At 38.5% G+C, this 22,166-nt stretch overlaps 1 protein-coding gene across 3 annotated transcripts in view; it reads right to left on the bottom strand.

Moving 5' to 3' along the window:
* Positions 1–9,853, bottom strand: part of WASHC4 (WASH complex subunit 4) — a 62,893-nt gene extending 53,040 nt beyond the window's left edge. For 2 of the 3 annotated variants that reach the window (XM_043562389.1, XM_043562388.1), the window contains exons 1-6: positions 9,703–9,842; positions 6,677–6,816; positions 5,023–5,076; positions 4,864–4,929; positions 3,921–3,966; positions 3,389–3,456 (exon numbers count right to left, since the gene is read on the bottom strand). In XM_043562389.1, coding sequence (XP_043418324.1) covers positions 3,389–3,456; positions 3,921–3,966; positions 4,864–4,929; positions 5,023–5,076; positions 6,677–6,816; positions 9,703–9,763 — 435 coding nt within the window. In that variant the 5' untranslated portion in view covers positions 9,764–9,842. Of the gene's footprint in view, positions 1–3,388; positions 3,457–3,920; positions 3,967–4,863; positions 4,930–5,022; positions 5,077–6,676; positions 6,817–9,702 lie in introns of all 3 variants that reach the window. The other variant, XM_043562387.1, reaches the window with a different exon arrangement.
* Between the last annotated feature and the right edge of the window lie 12,313 nt (positions 9,854–22,166).

The following is a 22,166-nucleotide window of genomic DNA, read 5'->3' as shown; positions in this document are numbered from 1 at the left end:
ATTTCTACTGCTTTGTCCCCACAGCATTTCATTCATACTTTTATTTTAAATATACTTTAGTTACTCATGTAATTCTTAAATGACAGAGACTGTCTTATTCCTTCTTTAAGTATCCACTGTCCAGCATGATGACTAACCCTCAAGTGCTTCTCAATAAAGTTCTGTCCCGTGAAGTGAATAAAAAAATGAACACCTGAACAAAGAAGCTCAAGAGCTGGCAATTTAGGAAGTAGGACAACGAGGGAAAGGCTCTCCAGAAGTCACTCTGAAATAACTTCAAATGCTTATGACCCTTAACCTCCCCTATAAACAGATTTGGTACACAGAAAGGGAAATACTACTGACTGCAGGCATATGTTTGTCATGAAAAAATTAATTTGCATCTACCACGTCCCATACCTTCTGAAAATTTCTTTTCAGAAGCTCTCAACGCTTAAACCTAAAAAAACAACTGGTATGCAAAAGTATTTAAAGCCTGATTAAATCTGTGGCTAAATTTTAAGTTCTACAAGGGCAGGAATTTCTGTTGGTTTTGTGCAATGCTGTATCCCCAGCACCAAGAACAGTTCCTAACATATGCTAGGGCTTATGAAACACTTGTTGAAGGTTTAAAATTTTAATTTTATGCAGCTGTCAATGAGATCCAAAAACAATTTTAAATGTTTGAAAACAAAAATAAATAATGCATTTCAATTTTACTTAAATAGCTCTAGTTTTAGGGGCGCCTATGTGGCTCAGTTAAGCGTCCAACTTTGGCTCAGGTTATGATCTCATGGTTCATGAGTTCGAGCCACGCGTTGGTCTCTGTGCTGACAGCTCAGAGCCTGGAGCCTGCTTCACATTCTGTGTCTCCCTCTCTGCCCCTCCCCCGCTTGCACTCTGTATCTCTCTCTCTCAAAAATAAACATTAGGGGGCGCCTGGGTGGCGCAGTCGGTTAAGCGTCCGACTTCAGCCAGGTGACGATCTCGCGGTCCGTGAGTTCGAGCCCCGCATCGGGCTCTGGGCTGATGGCTTGGAGCCTGTTTCTGATTCTGTGTCTCCCTCTCTCTCTGCCCCTCCCGCGTTCATGCTCTGTCTCTCTCTGTCCCAAAAATAAATAAAAAACGTTGAAAAAAAAAAAATTTTTTTTTTTTAAAAAAAAATAAACATTAAAAAAAATTTTTTTTAAATAGCTCTAGTTTTACCTTTCTTATTAAACTTCTAAAAGTTCAATAAAAGCAAAGAACATAAAATTCAGACAAACAGCACAAAATAAAAAAGGAAGAAACAAGTCTAAGTAATAGACTATTTAAATAAAATAGAATTAGCCAATTAAAAGACAGAGATCTTCAGACTTTCAGATCATGTAATAAAGCAAAATCCAGATACATGTGACTTTAAAGAATCACAACTCAGGGGCGCCTGGGTGGCGCAGTCGGTTAAGCGTCCGACTTCAGGCAGGTCACGATCTCGCGGTCCGTGAGTTCAAGCCCCGCGTCAGGCTCTGGGCGGATGGCTCAGAGCCTGGAGCCTGTTTCCGATTCTGTGTCTCCCTCTCTCTCTGCCCCCTCCCCCGTTCATGCTCTGTCTCTCTCTGTCCCAAAAATAAATCAATGTTGAAAAAAAAAATTAAAAAAAAAAAAAAAGAATCACAACTCAAACATAACGATACTGAAGGGTTGAGAGAATATAAAAAAATAAATCAAGAAAATGTTAACTAAAACAGAGCTGGGACAGTGATAATATCAGACAAAATAGAGTTTGTTAGTATATCAGAGCCACAGTTTATAACACATACTTATACAATCATATATTACATATGTAATTATTATAGTTAAACAGGATTACCACATAACAGATTCAAGTTACAAAGAATGATTAACAATTTTAAACTTGTATGCACCATACAGAATATCCTGAAAATAAGAAATGTGAAATTTGATAAAACTAGACAGAGAAACTGACACATTCACTGGGGACCCTGCAAATTACATTTCTTAGACTCCTGCCAGCAGGTTTCCCATTAGGTTCTGTCAACAGGTGGCACTAAAAGGACACTAGAGGGCAGGAAAAGGACATTCTTTCTATTTCTTGCTTTTTCTTAAGTTACGTATTTTGAGAGAGAGCATGAGAGAGAATCCCAAGTAGGTTCCATGCTGAGCCCAACGAGAGACTCAATCTCACCACAATGAGATCGTGACCTGAGCCAAAATCAAGAGCTGGATGCTTAACTGAGCCACCCAGGCGCCCCTACTTCTTGCTGATTTTATCAATAAAACCCAGACAAGAGCAGTCCACCCCATCAACGGCAGTTTGCTCCAGCCTTCAGCTTCTTTCAGCACTACAGAACCAACCCCATGTTGCTGTCTCAGAGGTACCAGCCCACCAGGCAGCGCTGGTTCCTTCACAGATGTGAGCACTAACTCCACAGGGCTCCTGCTCCAAACTCCCAGATTCTGGCAACCCCAACCCTTTCCCTTTTTTCCCTTGATGCAGAGGTGGTATCTGCTTTCTCTGGATGACCTATCTTCCTTTCACTTTTTTAAATGTACTTTCAAGTTACTCAACATACAGGGTAGTGCTGGCTTCAGGAGTAGAACCCATCATCTCTTACATATGACACCCTGTGCTCATTCCAACAAGTGCCCTCCTTAATGCCCATCACCCACTTAACTCCTCACCCCCAGCAACCCTCAGTATGTTCTCCGTATTTAAGAGTCCCTTATGGTTTGCCTCCCTCTCTGTTTTTATCTTATTTTTCTTTCCCTTCCTCTATGTTCATCTGTTGTGTTTCTTAAATTCCACATGAGTGAAATCATATGATATCTTTCTTATTTTGCTTAGTATAAGACACTCTAGTTCCATCCACATTGCTACAAATGGCAAGATGTCACCCTCTTTTCTTTCAGCCCTCCAACTTTTATTTATTTTTAATGTTTATTATTTTTGAGAGAGACAGAGACAGAGAGCAAGCAGGGGAGGGGCAGAGAGAGAGGGAGACACAGAATCCAAAGCAGGCTCCAGGCTCTGAGCTGTCAGCACAGAGCCCAATGCGGGGCTCGAACTCACAAACCACGAGATCATGACCTGAGCCGAAGTCAGATGCTCAACCGACTGAGACACCCAAGCACCCCAAAGTTTAAATTATTTTAAAAGGCATGGTGACAAATTGTCCACAAATGAAAATATGAAAGGAAGAAAGAAAGAAACAAACTGACTTTGATACCTGATTTCCATAAAATGCTATGAAAATCTTTCAGGAATTATGACCTCTTAACCATAATTCAATGCCAACTAAGTGTCTTACTCTCACAGTACACGTTCTTAGCATTTGAACTCTTTTTTGAGTGTAATCTACCCAAACTTTAAGAAAAAAAGAAAAAACAGCAAAAAGTCAAAACTAGTTACCTGTAAAAATGAAATAAATCTTCCCATTTGAATTTGGCAATCACCTTCCACCATGCTGGAATCTGTAGCTTTAAAGGGCAACATAAAGAGTCATATTTCAATTTTTTAGTTTAAACTTAGTCAAGACCCAAAAAGAAAAATAAATACAACTTTTATTAGTATATCTTCTAAACTGCATACTATTGAAAACAGAATGTTTATACTGAAAAGAAAAATGAGACAATCATTAATGATTCAGTTAAAACAATCATCTGTTTCACTATTTAGTGAATTCAAGGAAAATCCTTATCTAGCCACGGTGCTTTGTAAGTTATAAAAATATCACAAATAGATTTGAGAATTTGCTGCTGCTTCATCACTCAGGCTTTTTCCATCTGCTTATCAAAACAAATAAACCAACAAAAAATCTGAATATTTCTTTTCTCACATTAATACATCATATAATCATGGTAGTCCTAGAATTGTCAACTTTTTGTTCATTTCAATGTCAAAAAGGCATTATGGCATTACGATGTAAAATTTTAAAACTTACCTCCTTCTCCATAAAACAAGAGACCATTATAAAATTTAGTTTCCGCCTGTTTAAAAAAAAATAAAATAATTTTAAAGGTTGCTATTTTGTTTCTAAATTCCTAGGCTCTCTTAGTTATCCATAATTTAATAATAATCAGAGGACTACATCACATACAAATCCACTTAAATTCAAAAACTGCTTACAAAACAGGTAAATTCAATTTATCTTTAGACTACCAAAGACATCATTAATACTCAAAGTTATCTCTTAATTTCTTTACCCTTGCCTTTGTCTTTTCTAACCATTCTAATTGTCCCACATCCTCCCACTAGTTCATGAGAAGAGAAAGCAACTGCATGGTATAAAAAGGGTACAGAAAAAAAGAGGAAGTTTACCAACTTCTACCAGAGTTTTAATGACCCATGGGTAAGGTAATACAAAGCATATTAAAAATCCAAAGCTTTTTTTTTTTTTTTAAATCAGTTATATCTTGGGATGCCTGGCTGGATCAGTCAGTAGAGCATGCAACTCTTAATCTCAGGGTGGTGACTTCAAGCCCCATGCTGGGCATGGAGCTCACTTTAAAAAAAAAAAAAAAAAAAAAAAGGCTAAAAAGTCAATTAATCTAGAAAGCTAGTATATGTGGCAGATAACACAGACTCTGAAGGTATGCAGACCCAGACTCAAACAGTTACCACCAGTAAAATGTTAGGCAAGTGACATCCTCTTTAAGCTCATCTGTTTCCTCATCTATTCCTCATACTATCTGCCTTTCATTCTACATATGAACAGGATTCCTATGGTGTCTGGTACACAGAAAGCACACTCAGTGAATGGTAATCACTATTAGTATTACTTTAAATAAACAATTCAACATGCAATAAATCTTTATATACACTGTATATGTAAGCACATATTTGCTTTTATATGTTTTTAACATCTTAAGAGTACAAATAATTACCTCATACTTTAATTTCTTGATTTCACAACAAAGTGCAGCATAAACAGTAATGACTTTGTTCAAGACCTAGTTTCATGTGTAAAAACATAAAAAATATAAGTTATAGCAGATAACTAAAGCATTTCAAAAAATAAGATTTTTAGGTTTAGAAATCTGTACCTTGTTTTCAGTCTTTATGAGTTCCAAAAGGGAAGACTGTTCATAAGGCAAAAGCTATAGTAACAGAGGGAAAGAACATTTCTTTTTAATTTGAAAAAAATAATTGAAATTTTGAATACACAAATTGAGTCTAGCCCTATCTGTTCTATTCAAACTTGCGTTGAACCTTGTACTTAGCACTAACACCACGCTAGATCAGGAGTGACTGCTAAGGGACATAGGATTTCTTCTGAGGGTGTTGAAAATGCTCTAAAATTGAGTCTAGTGATACCTGCATGATTCTGTGAATACAGTAAAAAAAACAAAGAATTATACGATATGTGAATTCCAAAAATTGTGAGATATGTGAATTTCAAGAAAACTGTTACTGATTGGGGCGCCTGGGTGGCGCAGTCGGTTAAGCGTCCGACTTCAGCCAGGTCACGATCTCGCGGTCCGCGAGTTCGAGCCCCGCATCGGGCTCTGGGCTGATGGCTCAGAGCCTGGAGCCTGTTTCCGATTCTGTGTCTCCCTCTCTCTCTGCCCCTCCCCCGTTCATGCTCTGTCTCTCTCTGTCCCAAAAATAAATAAACGTTGAAAAAAAAAATTTAAAAAAAAAAAAAAAAAAGAAAACTGTTACTGAAAAAGTCAATATGTAACTGAGGGCAGTGTCTAGTACATAATAAATGCTCAGTAAATGTTAATTATTAAGTGGTAACCGATTACAGTTTCAAAGATAAAACAAGACAGAATGATCTGAAAATGGAACAGAGCAGGAATGCCTTATTTTGTGCATTAAGAAATTACTCCCAAATTAAATTCTACTAAAACTAGTATTACACTATATGTTAACTAACTGGAATTTAAATAAAAAATTTAAAAAATAAACCAAAAATGCCAGTACTCCCACATTAAGATCCTCTAAATAGCATAAGGGGAAATGATGAAAACCTTCCATATTTTCATTAGAATATGAGTTACATGGATATGGATGTTTGACAAAATTCACCGAACAGTATATTGTAAATCTATGTATTTCACTGCACATAAAATAATATCAATAAGGAAAAAATAAAGCTTGAATATTTTATTCCAACCCTCTTCATTTTCTTGGTGAAAAACAAAGGCTACCTCAGAGGTTTGTGTCATTCATTTAAAAAAAAAAAAAAAAAAACCAACTGCATGGCTTAGAGATGAATAAATTAACAATTTGTCCTCCAAGTTTCAGTTCTCTAGATTCCAAATAATAAAAACATACAGTTGAACTCTGAACAACACAGGTTTGAATTGTGTGAGTCCACTTACATGTGGATTCATTTTTTTATAAACACAGTACAGTACTGTCAATGTATTTTTCGTCATGATTTTCTTAATAACATTTTCTTTTCTCCAGCTTATTGTAAGAATATAATACATAATTTGTGTCAAAATATGTGTCAGACAAAATATGTGTCAATGAACTGTTTATGTTATTGGTAAGGCTTCTGGTCAACAGGAGGTGAAGTTTGGTGAGTCAAAAGTTATCTGCAGATTTTCAATGACATGGGAAGTCAGTGCCCTTAACCCCCACATCGTTCAAGGGCCAACTGTATATTCCATTTTTTAAAACTATGTTTTCAAGATATAGTATGTCCTGAAAATACACACATAAATTAAAAATAAAACAAAATCAAACCTTTAATGCTATTGGATCAAGATTGAAATCCCAAACATCACCAATTGAATCATCCAATGCATCCTCAATTCTTCTCAGTTGAGATGTATACTCCTCAAGAAATTTCCCGTAATTCTTAAGCTGGACTTCAGCATGAATTTCTAAATTTAAATTTTAAAATAGTATGTAAGAAGTACAAGTAATGAATTACAGGACATTTACTTCAAATAATCTCAAAAGTCACAGCAAAGTACTTACTAAGCATTTTTAAATGTATTACTTTGGAATGTCTGGACGTCTTGAAAATAAAGTTTCAAAATTAAACAATAATTCAGCTTTTCATCTTTTCCAAATAGTAATTTTAAAAGCTGTGCATGTTATACAGTAATACCACATTTAAACTATAACTTTAAAGTACTATGAAAAATTTATTGTCCTATTTACCCCATAAATAATGTGAATAATGCCTTCAATAGCTCAACATCTTGATCCTATGTTTTAGTCATAAATAACTTTTTTGCAAAAAAAATAAATAAAGACCTGTATCAGGCGCAAAAATCTCTGTTGTCACAGAAGCAAAATTTAAAAAGTAATTTTTAATTCTCTATACTGTAAACTACTGTCTAAAAATACATCCAGGGGTGCCTAGGTGGCTCAGTCAGTTAAGCATTCAACTTCGGCTCAGGTCACAATCTCACAGTTCACGTGTGCTCGAGCCCCACAAGGGGCTCTGTGCTGACAGCTCAGAGCCTGAAGCCTGCTTCAGATTCTGTGTCTTCATCTCTCCGCCCCTTCCCCACTCACACTCTGTCTCTCTCAAAAATAAACATGAAAAAAAATTTTTTAAATACATCTAAATATTGCTTTTAAAAACGGTTTTAGACCTGCTCTATCATGTTATTTCTGTAACGCCCAAAATTCACCAAGATATTTTAATGACTTCACTATCATAATAGAGTTGGAAAAGCCAAATGAAGAACACTGAGTATAGAATATAGTGGTAATATTTACATAATTTACACAATAGATGACTCTAAGGGGTCAGTGGAATAAACTGGACAATAAAAGTATGTCTAGTCATCAAAATTAATACTAAAAGGAGATATTCTATCTTATACATAAGAATTAATTACTTATTCCAAAGACAGCAAATCCAATTCAGTTTCTTTTATTGATGTGAATAACTATTCAATCGTTGGTCTTCTAAAAAAACTAAAATTTTTCTCTCAAATTAGCAATGCAAAGTAACTCTAAGATAAATTATGTTCTAAGGATAAAGACCTAGCTCCCCAATCTCCCTTATTTTGCAACTAATGCTCAGAGCCTGAGATCTAGATCAGGTGGATCAGTTCCATTCACTGAGGTTCCTATCTCACTGCAGGAGTAACCTAGGCAATTTTAGAAGACAACCTAGATATGACTCATAAATTTAAAAACTGTGAGAGATTCTTGAAATCCCAAATACATGCCTAATTCTCAATTACATGCATTTAACCAGCAAATGAGTTCTTCATGACAATGCCAGAAAAGTATGGTGGCAGTTAGTCTGGGAATTCACAAAGCAATGGGCAACTGATAACTTGCAATAACATTAAAGTTCCTTGCTGATAAAATAATCAAGAGTTGTAAAATCAGTACAAAGTTATGATAAAAAGATTTGAAGAAATCCAGGGCGATTCCTCAAGAGTCAAATCCAAAAATGTATTTACATGCTCATCTCAATATTCTTTGTGTAATCTCTGTAGCCCTAATACTTTATACAGTTCCTAGGATGCAGAAAATATCTGTTGACTGAACCCGATCATCCTACTCTCAGTTGAACTATTTTCAAACCTAGCAATATATTTTCATTACAGTTTTTTGAAGATACTAGAGTAAGGGACCTCTGTCCATAAAACCTCATACATGACAAGGCGCAGTTCACTTTATAACAGTAAATACAAAATCCTCGCCACAAAAAAAGTTGAAGGACGTCATTACCACCACGATTTTTTTCTATGCTGCATAAGAACTACTAACTTATGGAATGTTTTATGAAAAACTGCAAACCATTTATGAATTGAGCTCATGCTTCTTACTTAATTACATGTAAGTTGGTACACATGATTTTTTTCTTTGTAAAGTTAGGCAGGGTTCACGTGTAATTTTTAAAAATTACATTCACCTTTTGGGAAAACTGCATTAAGAAACAAATTCACAAGCGGGAGGTCTCAATCTCTCATATCACTCAAACAGATTAACAGCACTACAGACAAGAAGCATTACCAATTTGAATTAATCTTAAGTAGAGTTTCACTAAAATAATTATTTGGTCTCTACCTTTGGTTTTGGGGGTTGGACTTTCAAGTTAAAAACGAAACGACTCGATTTTATGAAGTATAAGTTGCTTAATTTTTGCAACCTTTCTAGGTGCAACGGAAGCTACAGAACATCTCTGAAAAACGCTACTTGTAAATAAAAGGCACGGAAGGAGGTAAACTGGCACTCGCTCGTTTATTTTTTCCGCGTGAAGAGTGCTTTTCCGCTGTCTTCTACGCTGTAAGAACACGCAGAAAAAATCCTCAAACTTCCAAAAGTTGATTGGAAGAAAAGTAGAAAAACAGGAAAGCGAAAACAGGAACCCGGACCTCACTCAGCCCGTTCTAGAACTGCACACTCCGCACATGTGGCGAAAGCCCCGAGAGGCCAGAGGCAGGGCCAGCCTCGGCTCCCCGGGCTGCTGGGCCTCCCTGGACGCACCCCGCCCGGCCCTGGGTAGCGGAGAGGGGACGCCGCTGCCCCGGGCACCACGGGCTCCTCGGGAGAGCCACCGCCCCGGACGCTGAGCCCTGACCCGGCCGGCCTGACCCACCGCCGCTGGAGCCCCAACCCCGAAAGTAACGCCCGAGGGCGCGTCCCTCTCACACTTCAAGGGGCAGCAAGTGTCCCGAACTGGACGGCTGCGCGGCGACCACGACGCAGAGCCCTCCCGCAGGAGCGCCGCCGGTGGGGGGTTGAGGCGGGCCGGCGAGCATCCACCCGCAGCCCTTGCCCTGCCGCTCCCTTACTCTGTGAGCCGTCGTCAACGCGGTCGAACTCCCAGTCTGGGGACAGAGTCTCCACCGCCATCACCCCGGCGCCTCCCCCAGTCACAGCCCCAACCAGACTGGGCGACCGAGGCAGCCTCACCCGGGCGGCTGTCGAGGCACGTGACTTCCGGCCCCGGCCCCGCCCCCGCTCGCGAGGGCAGGCCCGGCTCAAGGTCCTATGGGCCGCGGGGGCTGCTGGGAAAGCGAGTCGTCCGCGGCGGCCGGAGGCGGCCGCTGTGGCGGCGGTGCTCCAGGCGTCCTGCGGTCGGGACTTGGTCCTCACCGCCGTTCGCTTCACATCTGAAGACACATCGGTGCCTTTGACTTCTCCCTGGTGTCTCCAGGTCATTTTTAATACCTGGGGAGTTGCTCCATCAGTCTAGCCTAAGAAGGGCAAAATTGACGCACTAGTGGCTTAACAGGAGGGCGTGGTCCTCGAGGACGTCGCTGTCCAGGTGCTTCTCACAAGAAGCACAAATTGCCAATGCCCTCCCTGTCCACCCCCACCCCCCCATCAGAGTTCTTGCCGCTCTTCTCTTGCAAGTCCTGTGCTGATTGATCTTGAGAAGAAAAAACGGTGTGTGAGAGGAGTTACTTCGCGAACACCCCAGGGAGGCATTTTACTACTCTGCTTACCTTGCGCTAACCTATCCCGCGTCCTCTCTTCTTAAAAAGGCGGGGGGGGGGGGGGGGGGGGGGGGGGGGGGGGGGGGGGGGAGGGGGGGGGGCGGCGGAGAAGAAGCACAATTTAAATGTGTTCCAAAATGCTGGCTAACTGGGCTTTTCCGCAAATAGAGATCTGTGTTACCCTGTAATTCTACAGGTATACAGATATTTACACAGCAGTGTTCATTGCTGCATGGTTTTTAATACATATTAACAGGAAATGATCTTAATGCCCATCAATAGAGGATAATTACATAAAGTTTAATATATACATATTACGAAATACTAGATATCTGTTTTTAAAACTGAAATACATTTTTTTAACGTTTATTTATTTTTGAGACAGAGACAGACAGAGCATGAACAGGGGAGGGGCAGAGAGAGAGGAAGACACAGAATCTGAAACAGGCTCCAGGCTCTGAGCGGTCAGCACAGAGCCCGACGGGGCTCGAACTCAGGGACAGTGAGATCATGACCTGACCCCAAGTCGGACGCTTAACCGACCAAGCCACCCAGGCGCCCCAAAACTGAAATACATTTATGAAGACATGAGAAACTGACAGAAGGCAGTTGCCGAATAATGTCGACTTGTGGCTACCTTTATACTTTTATGTAAACGCGTTTGTGCATGTGTGCATGCAAATGCATAGAAAGAGAACTCAAATGACGTTAAACAAGACAGAGGCCAACTGGAAAAGAGTATGTGTTGGTGATTTGAAAAGTGGATTTTCAAGCTTTATTATTATCTCTTTATGTATCTTTTTAATTTTTAACAATGAAAGCTTATTAAAGTCTTCTGTAATCTTAAAAAGGACCAAAAATAACTAAATTAATCAAAGCAGGTAAAAGGTATCTGGAAGAGCATTCCCAGAGACCAGTAGATCTGCAGTAGGTCAAGTATTTGAATGTCCACTCAGTACCAGGCACCATGCTATATACAGAGATTATTATGGAAAAAAAAAAAAAAAAGACAAGAAAGGTGGAACCCACCCAGATGATGCTTGTAGTCTTAGTGGGCATTTTAGAAAAGAAAAGAAACAAACTTGAAAATAACAGTGACATCAGTGCCTATTGGCTGGCAATTTTTTTTTCCTTTAAAAAATGTTTATTTATTTATTTTGAGAGAGAGAAAGAGAGAGTGAGACAGCGGGTAGGGGCAGAGAGAGATGGAGAGTGAGAATTCTATGAAGGCTCTGCGCTGCTAACCCTTGGTTGAACTCACCGGAAACTCAGCTGACTGAACCACCCAGATGCCCCCATCCTTTTTCCTTTTACTTTCTGCATGATCATGACTTCAACTTGCTATACTCTTCACATTTGTATTAATCACTGTAATTAATCTCCCCATAGCTGATTGTGATACATTGAAATTACAGGTCAGAGCAATTTGAATATGCAAATTCACTAATCTATTAAAGTTAATAAATCAGAGGCAAGAGGCAGTGTCATGCTATAATGAACACAGTTTCTACAGCCAAATTGTGTAGGTCCAAATCTCTGTCACTTAATAGTCATGTGATTTGGGGTCAAGTAATTTAACCTCTGCCTCAATGTCCTCATTTTTAAAATGGGAATGATATGAACAGACACTTTTCCAAAGAGGACATCCAGATGGCTAGCAGACACATGAAAAGATGCTCAACATCACTCATCATCAACGACATACAAACCAAAACCCCCCAAAATTAAAATACAGCTACCCTATGACCCAGCAATTGCACTACTAGGTATTTATCCAAAGGATACAAAAAAATGCTGCTTTGAAGGGGCACGTGTACCCCAATGTTTATAGCAGTGCTATTGACAATAGCCAAATTATGGAAAGAGTCCATATATCCATTGGCTGATGAATGAATAAAGATGTGCTATGTATCTACAATGGAATATTACTCAGTAATCAAACAGAATGAATTCTTGCCATTTGCAACAATGTGGATAGAACTAGAATGTATTTTTGCTAAGTGAAATAAGAGAAAGAAATATCATATGATTTCACTCATATGTAGAATTTAAGAAACCAAACAGCTGAACATAGGGGAAGGAAAGCAAAAATAGGATAAAAACAGAGAGAGGCAAACCATAAGAGACTCTTAAATACAGAGAACAAACTGAGGTTTGTTGGAGGGGTGTGGGGCGGGGGGGGGGGTTGGCTAAATGCGTGATGGGCATTAAGGAGGGCACTTGTTGAGGTGAGCACTGGATGTTATATGTAAGTGAGGAACCACTAAATTCTACTCCTGAAACCATTATTACACTATATGTTAAATAGGATTTAACTTACTTGGATTTTTCCTTTTTACAAAAAAAAAAAAAAAAGTTCTCTCATTTATTTTGAGAAAGAGAGGGAGTGAAAAAGATCTCTCTTTTATTTTTTAAATAAAATTTTAAAAAATTAAAAAAATAAAATGGGAATGATAATAGTAAATACATCTTAGGATTGTTATGAGGACTAATTTAGTTTATACATGAAAGAAACATAGAACAATGCCAACTGCATACAGTAAAAGTGTTTGCTATTTTGAATCATTATAACCTTATTTTTTAAAGAAATCTTACTGCCTCTCTTGATCTGACATATATTTAAATAAAATTCCAGGGCCTAGAATTGTATTAGTTAGATATGAAATATAAAGCACATTCCCTATAAACTGAAATGTACTGTTGAAAGTTATTTATTACAGCAGATGTCTTATATTTTTCAGGCCTTGTCTACAGAAGGCAAATAATCATCTTGAGGAATTAAATGTCCTTGTTTCTACTTTTCTTTGTTCTTAACAGTACTGCCTGAAAGGCAAGCTTGGAAACAGAAGGGAAACATTTTTTATAGAGACAGCATGGTACTATTTTAAGAGCTTCAAAGAACTTTAGAACAGCTGCCCACAGAAGGTGCTTGCAGGAGTTCCTGCCTTGAACACTTATACCCACAACTTAAGTACCAGTTTATTCCATACCAAAACACTTTTTACATATTATAGAGCTATGGTCTTGGTGAGCTTGTTTCCTAGTATACATTTAAAGCATGTTTCCAACAACAGAAAGTCAATGGTAATGATTCACTAGAGACATTTCACATAATAATGCATCACAGAGACCTATGTGTACCTGTCAAAAAGATTCCTGGTGTGTTAATTCATATATTTCTTCCCAAAAGAATCATTCACCTGGACAATTATTGTAGACCTGTGACAGATCTTCTCTTTCCATCATCCATACTGTTCTCCAAGTGAAGTTTCTCAAAACCTATCTGATCAGGTGATGTGCCACTTTAAATCCTTCAGCAGCCCTTGGTTCGGAATTATCACTTCATAGTATGGAACACAAGACTTCTTCAAATCTGCCCTTTGATTATTCTCTAAATTTTCTGCCTCAACTACTCCCTAATTTACACCCACTCTGCTCTGCTGAGATGCCAAACCATGTGCAGTTTCTCAAACAGGTCCTGCTACTTACAGTATACGTAAAGGACTCAAAATGCTGCTTGGCACATTGTAAATGCAAACTAAGTGCTGCGATTATCTTTACTACCACTCCTGATCCCTGCTTTACTCTTTTTCCCCCCTAATCGTTACAAATATCTTCTTCTTCTCATTGAAGGAATACTCAGCAAGGTAGGCCATATGCTAGGCCATAAAACAAGTCTCAACGCAATTAAATGGACTGAAATTTTATGGTTATATTCTCTGACTGCCATGGAATTATATTAGAAATCAATACCAAAAAAAAATCTCAACGTATCTGGAAAATCCCTAATGAGCACAAATCTCTAGGGCATTGTGCTGAATGAAGAAAATCTACAAAGTTGTATAATATGTGATTCCATTTATTTGACAGTCTTGAAAAGATAAAACTCCAGTGATTGAGAACAGACCAGAGATTATCAGTGTTAAGGGGTGGTTGGTAGCCAAGACTACAAAGGAACAGGGCAGTTTTAGGGTGAGGAATGGAACTCTTCTGTATCCTGATTGCAATGTTACTTATATGAATCTTCACATAGGTTAAAACTCATAGAACTGTACAGCAAAAGTGAAATCAATTTTACTGTATGTTAATTTTAAAACATGTAGTGGTGGAATTAGCCATCATGCGCATTAGGCTTCAGGATTCAAATGATGTCAGGTCTTAGATTCTCACTATTTCTTTTCTGTCTCTTCCACAACGTTTGCTACCGTCTTTAGGTTCTGTACGGTAGCCTGTTTTGCTTGTTGGTTTGTTTTGTTTTTCAGATTCCATATATAAGCGAAATCATCTGGTATTTGTCTTTCTCTGTCTGACTTAGTTCACATAGCATAATACCCTCCAGGTCCATCCATGTTGTCACAAGTAGCAAGATCTTATTCTTTTTTATGGCCAAGTAATACTCCTCTGTATGTGTGTGTATACCACTTCTTTATCCATTAATCTATTAATAGATACTTGAATTGTTCCCATGTCTTATCTATTATAAATAATGCTGCATAAGAGTGCATACATCTTTCTGAATGGTGTTTTTGTTTTCTTTGGGCAAATACCCGGTGGTATAATTACTAGATCATATGATATTTGTATCTTTAATTTCTTGAGGAATCTCCATATTGTTTTCCACAGTAGTTGCACCAATTTATATTCCCACCAACAGTGCACAAGGGTTTCCTTTTCTCCACTTGCTATTTCTTGTCTTTTCGATACCAGCCATTCTGACACATGTGAGGTGATATCTCATTGTGGTTTTGATTTGCACTCCCCTGCTGATGAATGGTGTTGAGCATCTTTTCATGTGTCTGTTGGCCATCCATATGTCATCTTTGGAGAAATGTCTGTTCATGTACTCTGCCCATTTTTTAATTGGATTATTTGGGGTTTCTTTTGGTGTTGAGTTGTATAAGCTCTTTATATACTTTGGATACTAACCCTTTATCAGATATGTCATTTGCAAATATCTTCTCCCATTCAGTAGGTTGTCTTTTTGTTTTGTTGATTGTTTCCTTTGCTGTGCATAAGCTCTTTATTTTGATGTATTTCAAATAGTTTATTTTTGTTCGTTTCCCTTGCCTCAGAAGACATATCTAGAAACACGTTGCTGCAGTTGATAACAGAGACATTATTGCTGTGCTCTCTTCTAGGATTTTTATGGTTAAAAGTCTCATATTAAGGTCTTTAATCTACTTTGAGTTTATTTTTGTATATGGTATACTAAAGTCATCCAGTTTCATTCTTTTGCACCAGTTAATAAAAAGGCAGTCTTTTCATCCAGATGGCCAACTGACATATGAAAAAATGCTCAACATCACTCATCATCAGGGAAATACAAATCAAAACCACAATGAGATACAACCTCACACCTGTCAGAATGACTAACATTAACAACTCAGGCAACAACAGATGTTGGCAAGGATGTGGAGAAAGAGGATCTCTTTTGCATTGTTGGTGGCAATGCAAGCTGGTGCAGACACTCTGGAAAACAGTATGGAGGTTCCTCAAAAAATCAAAAATAGAACTACCCTACGACCCAGCAATTGCACTATTAGATGTTTAACCAAGGGATACAGGTATGCTGTTTCGAAGGGACACATGCACCCCAGTGTTTATAGCAGCATTATCAACAAGAGCCAAAGTATGGAAAGAGCCCAAATGTCCATTGATGGATGAATGGATAAAGAAGATGTAGTGTATACATATGTGTGTGTGTGTGTCCGTGTGTTATATGTGAGATATATATATATATATATATATATATATATATATATATATATACTGGAGTATTACTCAGCAATCAAAAAGAATGAAATCTTGCCATTTGCAGCTATGTGACAGAACTAGAGGGTATTATGCTAAGCCAAATTAGTCAGAGAAAGACAAATATCATATGACTTCACTCATATGAGGACTTTAAGACACAGAACAGATGAACACAAGGGAAGGGAAGCAAAAATAATATAAAAACAGGGAAGGGAACAAAACGTAAGAGACTCTTAAATATGGAGAACAAACAGAGGGTTACTGGAGGAGTTTGGAGGGGGGAAGGGCTAAATGGGTAAGGGGCATTAAGCAATCTACCCTGAAATCATTGTTGCACTATGTGCTAACTAACTTGGAAGTAAATTAAAAAAAAAAAAAGGCAGTCTTTTTTCTACAATGGCTTTTTCATTGTAGATTAATTGACCATACTGGTGTGGGTTTATTTCTGGGCTTTTAATCCTATTTTGTTAATCTGTGTGTCTGTTTTTGTGCCAGTACCATACTGTTTTGATTACTATAGCTTTGTAGTATATCTTGAAATCTGGGATTGTGACACCTCCAATTTTGCTCTTCTTTCTCAAGATTGCTTTGGTTATTTGGATCTTCTGTCATTCCATACAAATTTTAGGATTATTTGTTCTTATTCTGTGAAAAATACTACTGGTATTTTGATAGGGATTGCATTAAATCTGTAGATTGCTTTAGGTAGTGTGGACATTTTAACAATATTAATTCTTCCAATCCATTAATATTATATATCTTTCCATTTGTTTGTGTTGTTTTCAATTCCTTTCATCAATATCTTACAGTTTAGAGTATAGAGCTTTCACCTCCTTGGTGAAATTTATCCCTAGTTATTTTATTCTTTTTGGTGCAATTATAAATGGGATTACTTTCATAATTTATCTTTCTGCAACTTTGTTATTAGTGTATTGAAATGCAACAGATTTCTGTATATTAATTTTGCATGCTGAAACTTTACTGAATTCAGTTATTAGTTCTAATAGTTTTTTGATGGAGTCATTAGTGTTTTCTACATATAGTATCATCTCATCTGCAAATAGTGACAGTTTTACTTCTTCCTTACCAATTTGGATGACTTTTATTTCTTTTTCTTGTCTGATTACTACACCTAGGACTCCCAATAGTATGTTGAATGAAAGTGGATGAAAGTGGTGGAAGTAGACATCCTTGTCTTATCCCTGATCTTAGAGGAAAAGCTTGGAGTTTTTCACCATTGACTATAATGTTAGCTGTGGGTTTTTCATAATGACCTTTATTGTATTGAGGTATATTCCCTCTAAACTCACTTTATTGAAAGTTTATCATAAATGGATGGTGTATTTTGTCAAATGCTTTTCCTGCGTCTATTGAGATGATTATATGGTTTTTATCCTTCCTCTTGTTAATGTGATATATCACATTGATTGACTTCCAAATATTGAACCACTCTTGCATCCCTCAAATAAATCCTACTTGATCATAATGAATGATTTCTCAAATGTGTTGTTGGATTTGTTTTGCCAACCTTTTGTTGAGGATTTTAGCATCTATGGTCATCAGAGATATTGGCCTGTAGTTTCTTTTTTTGTAGTGTCTTTGTCTTTGTCTGGTTTTGGTATTGGGGTAATTCTGGCCTCATAGAATGAATTTGGAAGCTTTCCTTCCTCAAATTCTCTCAAGTTTTTGTTTGAGAGACATAAAAATGAGTTTATGTCATCTTCATTTTTGCTGTGAATAAAAGTCTAGATTAGTAGGGCTTTTCTGTTTGTCAAACTCTAATTACCTCTGATGTAACCATGAGTTATCCAGGGAACTTTATCTTTTATTCTTACAGAAGAAAATATTAGACATCATTAATATTTCATTATATGTGTGTAGACATAAACTCTACACTTCCTAAAGTTGGGAATTAGAGAATACAACTATGGAACCCCTGCTCAGAAAAAGACACACTCCTTGCCCACCCTTCTCAGTACACATAGATCAGAACAAATAAAATAATTATCAGTATTTGGAAGTTTAAAGAAGCAAGAAGTCTTCTGATCGGAGCATTTAGTCCACTTACATTCAATGTTATTATTGAAAGATATGGGCTTAGAGTCATTGTGATATCTGTAGGTTTCATGCTTGTAGTGATGTCTCTGGTACTTTGTGGTCCTTGCAACATTTCACTCACAGATCCCCCTTAGGATCTCTTGTAGGGTTGGTTTAGTGGTGATGAATTCTTTCAGTTTTTGTTTGTTTGGGAAAACCTTTATCTCTTCTTCTATTCTGAATGACAGGCTTGCTGCATAAAGGACTCTTGACTGCATATGTTTCCTGTTCATCACACTGAAGATTTCCTCATTCCTTTCTGGCCTGCCAAGTTTCAGTAGATAGGTCTGCTACTACCCTTATGCTTCTACCTTTGTATGCTAAGGCCTGTTTATCACTAGCTGCTTTCAGAATTCTCTCTTTATCCTTATATTTTGCCAGTTTCACTATGATATGTTGTGCAGAAGATTGATTCAAGTTACGTCTGAAGGGAGTTCTCTGTGCCTCTTGGATTTCAATGTCTGTTTCCTTCCCCAGATTGGGGAAGTTCTCAGCTATGATTTGTTCAAGTATACCTTCAGCCCCTTTCTCTCTCTTCTTCTTCCAGAATTCCTATGATACAGATATTGTGCCATTTGATTGCATCACTTAGTTCTCTAATTCTCCCTTCTTGATCCTGGATTTTTTTATCTCTCTTTTTCTCAGCTTCCTCTTTTTCCATAATTTTATCTTCTAACTCACCTATTCTCCCCTCTGCCTCCTCAATCCACACTGTGGTTGCCTCCATTTTATTTTACACCTGACTTATAACATTTTTTAATTCATCATGACTATTCTGTAGCTCCTTGATCTCTGCAGTCTCTTTAATAAAAGCTGCTGGGAGAACTGGACAGCAACATATAGAAGAATGAAAGTAGACCTTTCTTACACCATACACAAAAATAAACTCAAAATGGATGAAGGACCTGAATATGAGACAGGAAACCATAAAAACCCTAGAGGAGAAAGCAGGAAAAAACCTCTTTGACCTCAGCCACAGCAATTTCTTACTCTACAAATCTCCAAAGGCAAGGGAATTAAAAGCAAAAATGAACCACTGGGACCTCATCAAGATAAAAAGCTTCTGCACTGCAAAGGAAACAATCAACAAAACTAAAAGGCAACCAACAGAATGGGAAAAGATACTTGCAAATGACATATCAGATAAAGGGCTAGTATCTAAAATCTATAAAGAACTCACCTAACTCCACACCCGGAAAACAAATAATCCAGTGAAGAAATGGGCAAAAGACACGAATAGACGCTTTTCCAAAGAAGACATCCAGATGGCCAACAGACACATGAAAAGATGCCCAACGTCACTCCTCATCAGGGAAATACAAATCAAAACCACACTGAGATACCACCTCAGGTCACTCAGAGTGGCTAAAATGAACAGTTCAGGAGACTATAGGTGCTGGCAAGGATGTGGAGAAACAGGAACCCTCTTGCACTGTTGGTGGGAATGCAAACTGGTGCAGCCGCTCTGGAAAACAGTGTGGAGGTTCCTCAAAAAATTAAAAATAGAACTACCCTATGACCTAGGAATCTACCCAAAGGATATAAGAGTGCTGATGCATAGGGATCCTTGTATCCCAATGTTTATAGCAGCACTTTCAACAATAACCAAACTATGGAAAGAGCCTAAATGTCCATCAACTGATGAATGGATAAAGAAGATGTGTGGGAATGCAAGCCGGTGCAGCCACTCTAGAAAATAGTATGGAGGTTCCTCAGAAAGTTAAAAATAGAACTACCCTACAATCCAGCAATTGCACTATTAGGCATATATCCATGGGATACAGGTGTGCTGTTTTGAAGGGACACATGCACCCCCATGTTTACAGCAGCACTATCAACAATAGCCAAAGTATGGAAAGGGTCCAAATGTCCGATCCAGCAATTGCACTATTAGGCATTTATCCAAGGGACTCAGGTGTGCTGTTTCGAAGGGACACATGCACCCCCATGTTTATAGCAGCACTATCAACAATAGCCAAAGTATGGAAAGAGCCTAAATGTCCTCCAATGGATTAATGGATAAAGAAGATGTGGTATATATATACAATGGAGTATTACTTGGCAATCGAAAAGAATGAAATCTTGCCATTTGCAACTACGTGGATGGAACTGGAGGGCATTGTGCTAAGTGAAATTAGTCAGTCAGAGAAAGACAAAAATCATATGACTTCACTCATATGAGGACTTTAAGAGACAAAACAGATGAACATAAGGGAAGGGAAACAAAAATAATATGAAAACAGGGAGGGGGACAAAACAGATGAGACTCATAAATATGGATAACAAACTGAGGGTTACTGGAGTGGGTGGGGAAGGGGGTGTGGGCTTAATGGGTAAGGGGCACTAAGGAATCTACTCCTGAAATCACTATTGCACTATATGCTAACTAATTTGGATGTAAATTTTAAAAAATAAAAAAATAAAAATTTTAAAAAAAGAAGATGTGGTTTATATATACAATGGAATACTCCTTGGCAATGAGAAAGAATGAAATCCTGCCATTTGAAGCAATGTGGATGGAACTGGAGGGTATTATGCTGAGTGAAATAAGCCAAGCAGAGAAAGACAGATACCATATGTTTTCACTCATATGTGCGTCTTGAGAAACTTAACAGAAGACCATGGGGGAGGGGAAAGGGGGGAGGGAGTTATGGAGAGGGAGGGAGGCAAACCATAAGAGACTCTTAAGGACTGAGAACAAACTCAGGGTAGATGGGGGGATGGAGGAGAGGGGAAAGTGGGTGATGGGCAGGGAGGAGGGCACTTGTTGGGATGAGCACTGGGTGTTGTATGGAAACCAATTTGAAAATAAATATATTTAACAAAGAAAAGAAAAGAAAAGAAGCAAGAAGTCACAATGTGCAGTCAGGGAAGTGGGTTGAATTGGAAATGGGTAATTCCCAGAGCAAAACTCTAGATGTTTGCTGCCGTTCTCCAAGCTTTAAAGATGTTTTTTTTCTCTCTCTCCCTCCTTCTTAAACACATTCATTCATCCTCTCTTTTAACAAGTACTTTTTGAACTCTGCTTAGTGCTAGATATTGTAAATCTTGATAAATCAGACGTCAACTCAGCTTGCAAGGAGCTTCCAGTAGAGAAGATGACAGGCACACAAATAGCAGTGACAGACTGAGATGTCAGAAGAGATGCACAGACAAAAATCTTCCCCAGTTCAGAGGAGTTAAAGATTACTTCGGGGGAATAAGAGGGTTAAGGGAGGAAAGAATCAGGAAAAATGCCTCCCAGAGGCAGAATTTGAGCTGTGCCTTTAAGAAAAGAAGGAATTTGGTCGTGCTGAGATGGTGACAAGTGACAGGTGACAAGCTTTTCTGGGAAGCATTGTCCAGGAAAAAAAGAATCAGCAAGCACCAGAGTTAGGCTAAATTATATATGCAAAGCAGCAGCAAGAAACCAAAATGCCAAATTGCAGATGGCCTTGAATGCCAGGCTAAGGTGTTCCGTTTGAGACAAATGCTTAGTTAAATGAGCATTCCTTCTAGAGAGATGAGGGGAAAGGGTGTGTATCTATCTATGTCTATCTATCACCTGTTGGGGACCAGCTGTGTGCCAGGCCCTTTGCCAAGTGCTTTATACACAGTCTCTCATTAAATCCTCTCATCAGCTTACAAGATAGGTATCAGGATCCTATATAGCTAGGTGTCCCCACACCTTATCTTTTCCTATCTTTGCCTTCTCAGGACTGTTGTGGGCCTGACTTGGGGTGTCAGGTTGACCATTAATAAGGCAAATCTCTGTGTACCTCACAGGGTTTGAGTAACTGGAAGGCGATCTCCCAGCTGGTGAGTACCTGGGCCACAACTGGAAGCCATCCCTCCCTCTGGGTACCAGCGTGGCACCGGGATTGCGGCCCAGCGCCTCCCAGCGGCCGGCGCAGGCCCCGCCCAGTCGCAGGGGATTGGCCACCCGAGCCCGGCCAGCTGAGGAGGCGAGGCCGTGCCAGCCGAGG

The sequence above is a fragment of the Prionailurus bengalensis genome, chromosome B4 (genome assembly GCF_016509475.1).
Source record: "Prionailurus bengalensis isolate Pbe53 chromosome B4, Fcat_Pben_1.1_paternal_pri, whole genome shotgun sequence".
Classification (NCBI taxonomy): domain Eukaryota; kingdom Metazoa; phylum Chordata; class Mammalia; order Carnivora; family Felidae; genus Prionailurus; species Prionailurus bengalensis.
Note: the sequence above shows the minus strand (reverse complement) of the source record. Positions and strands in the feature narration are given on the sequence as shown.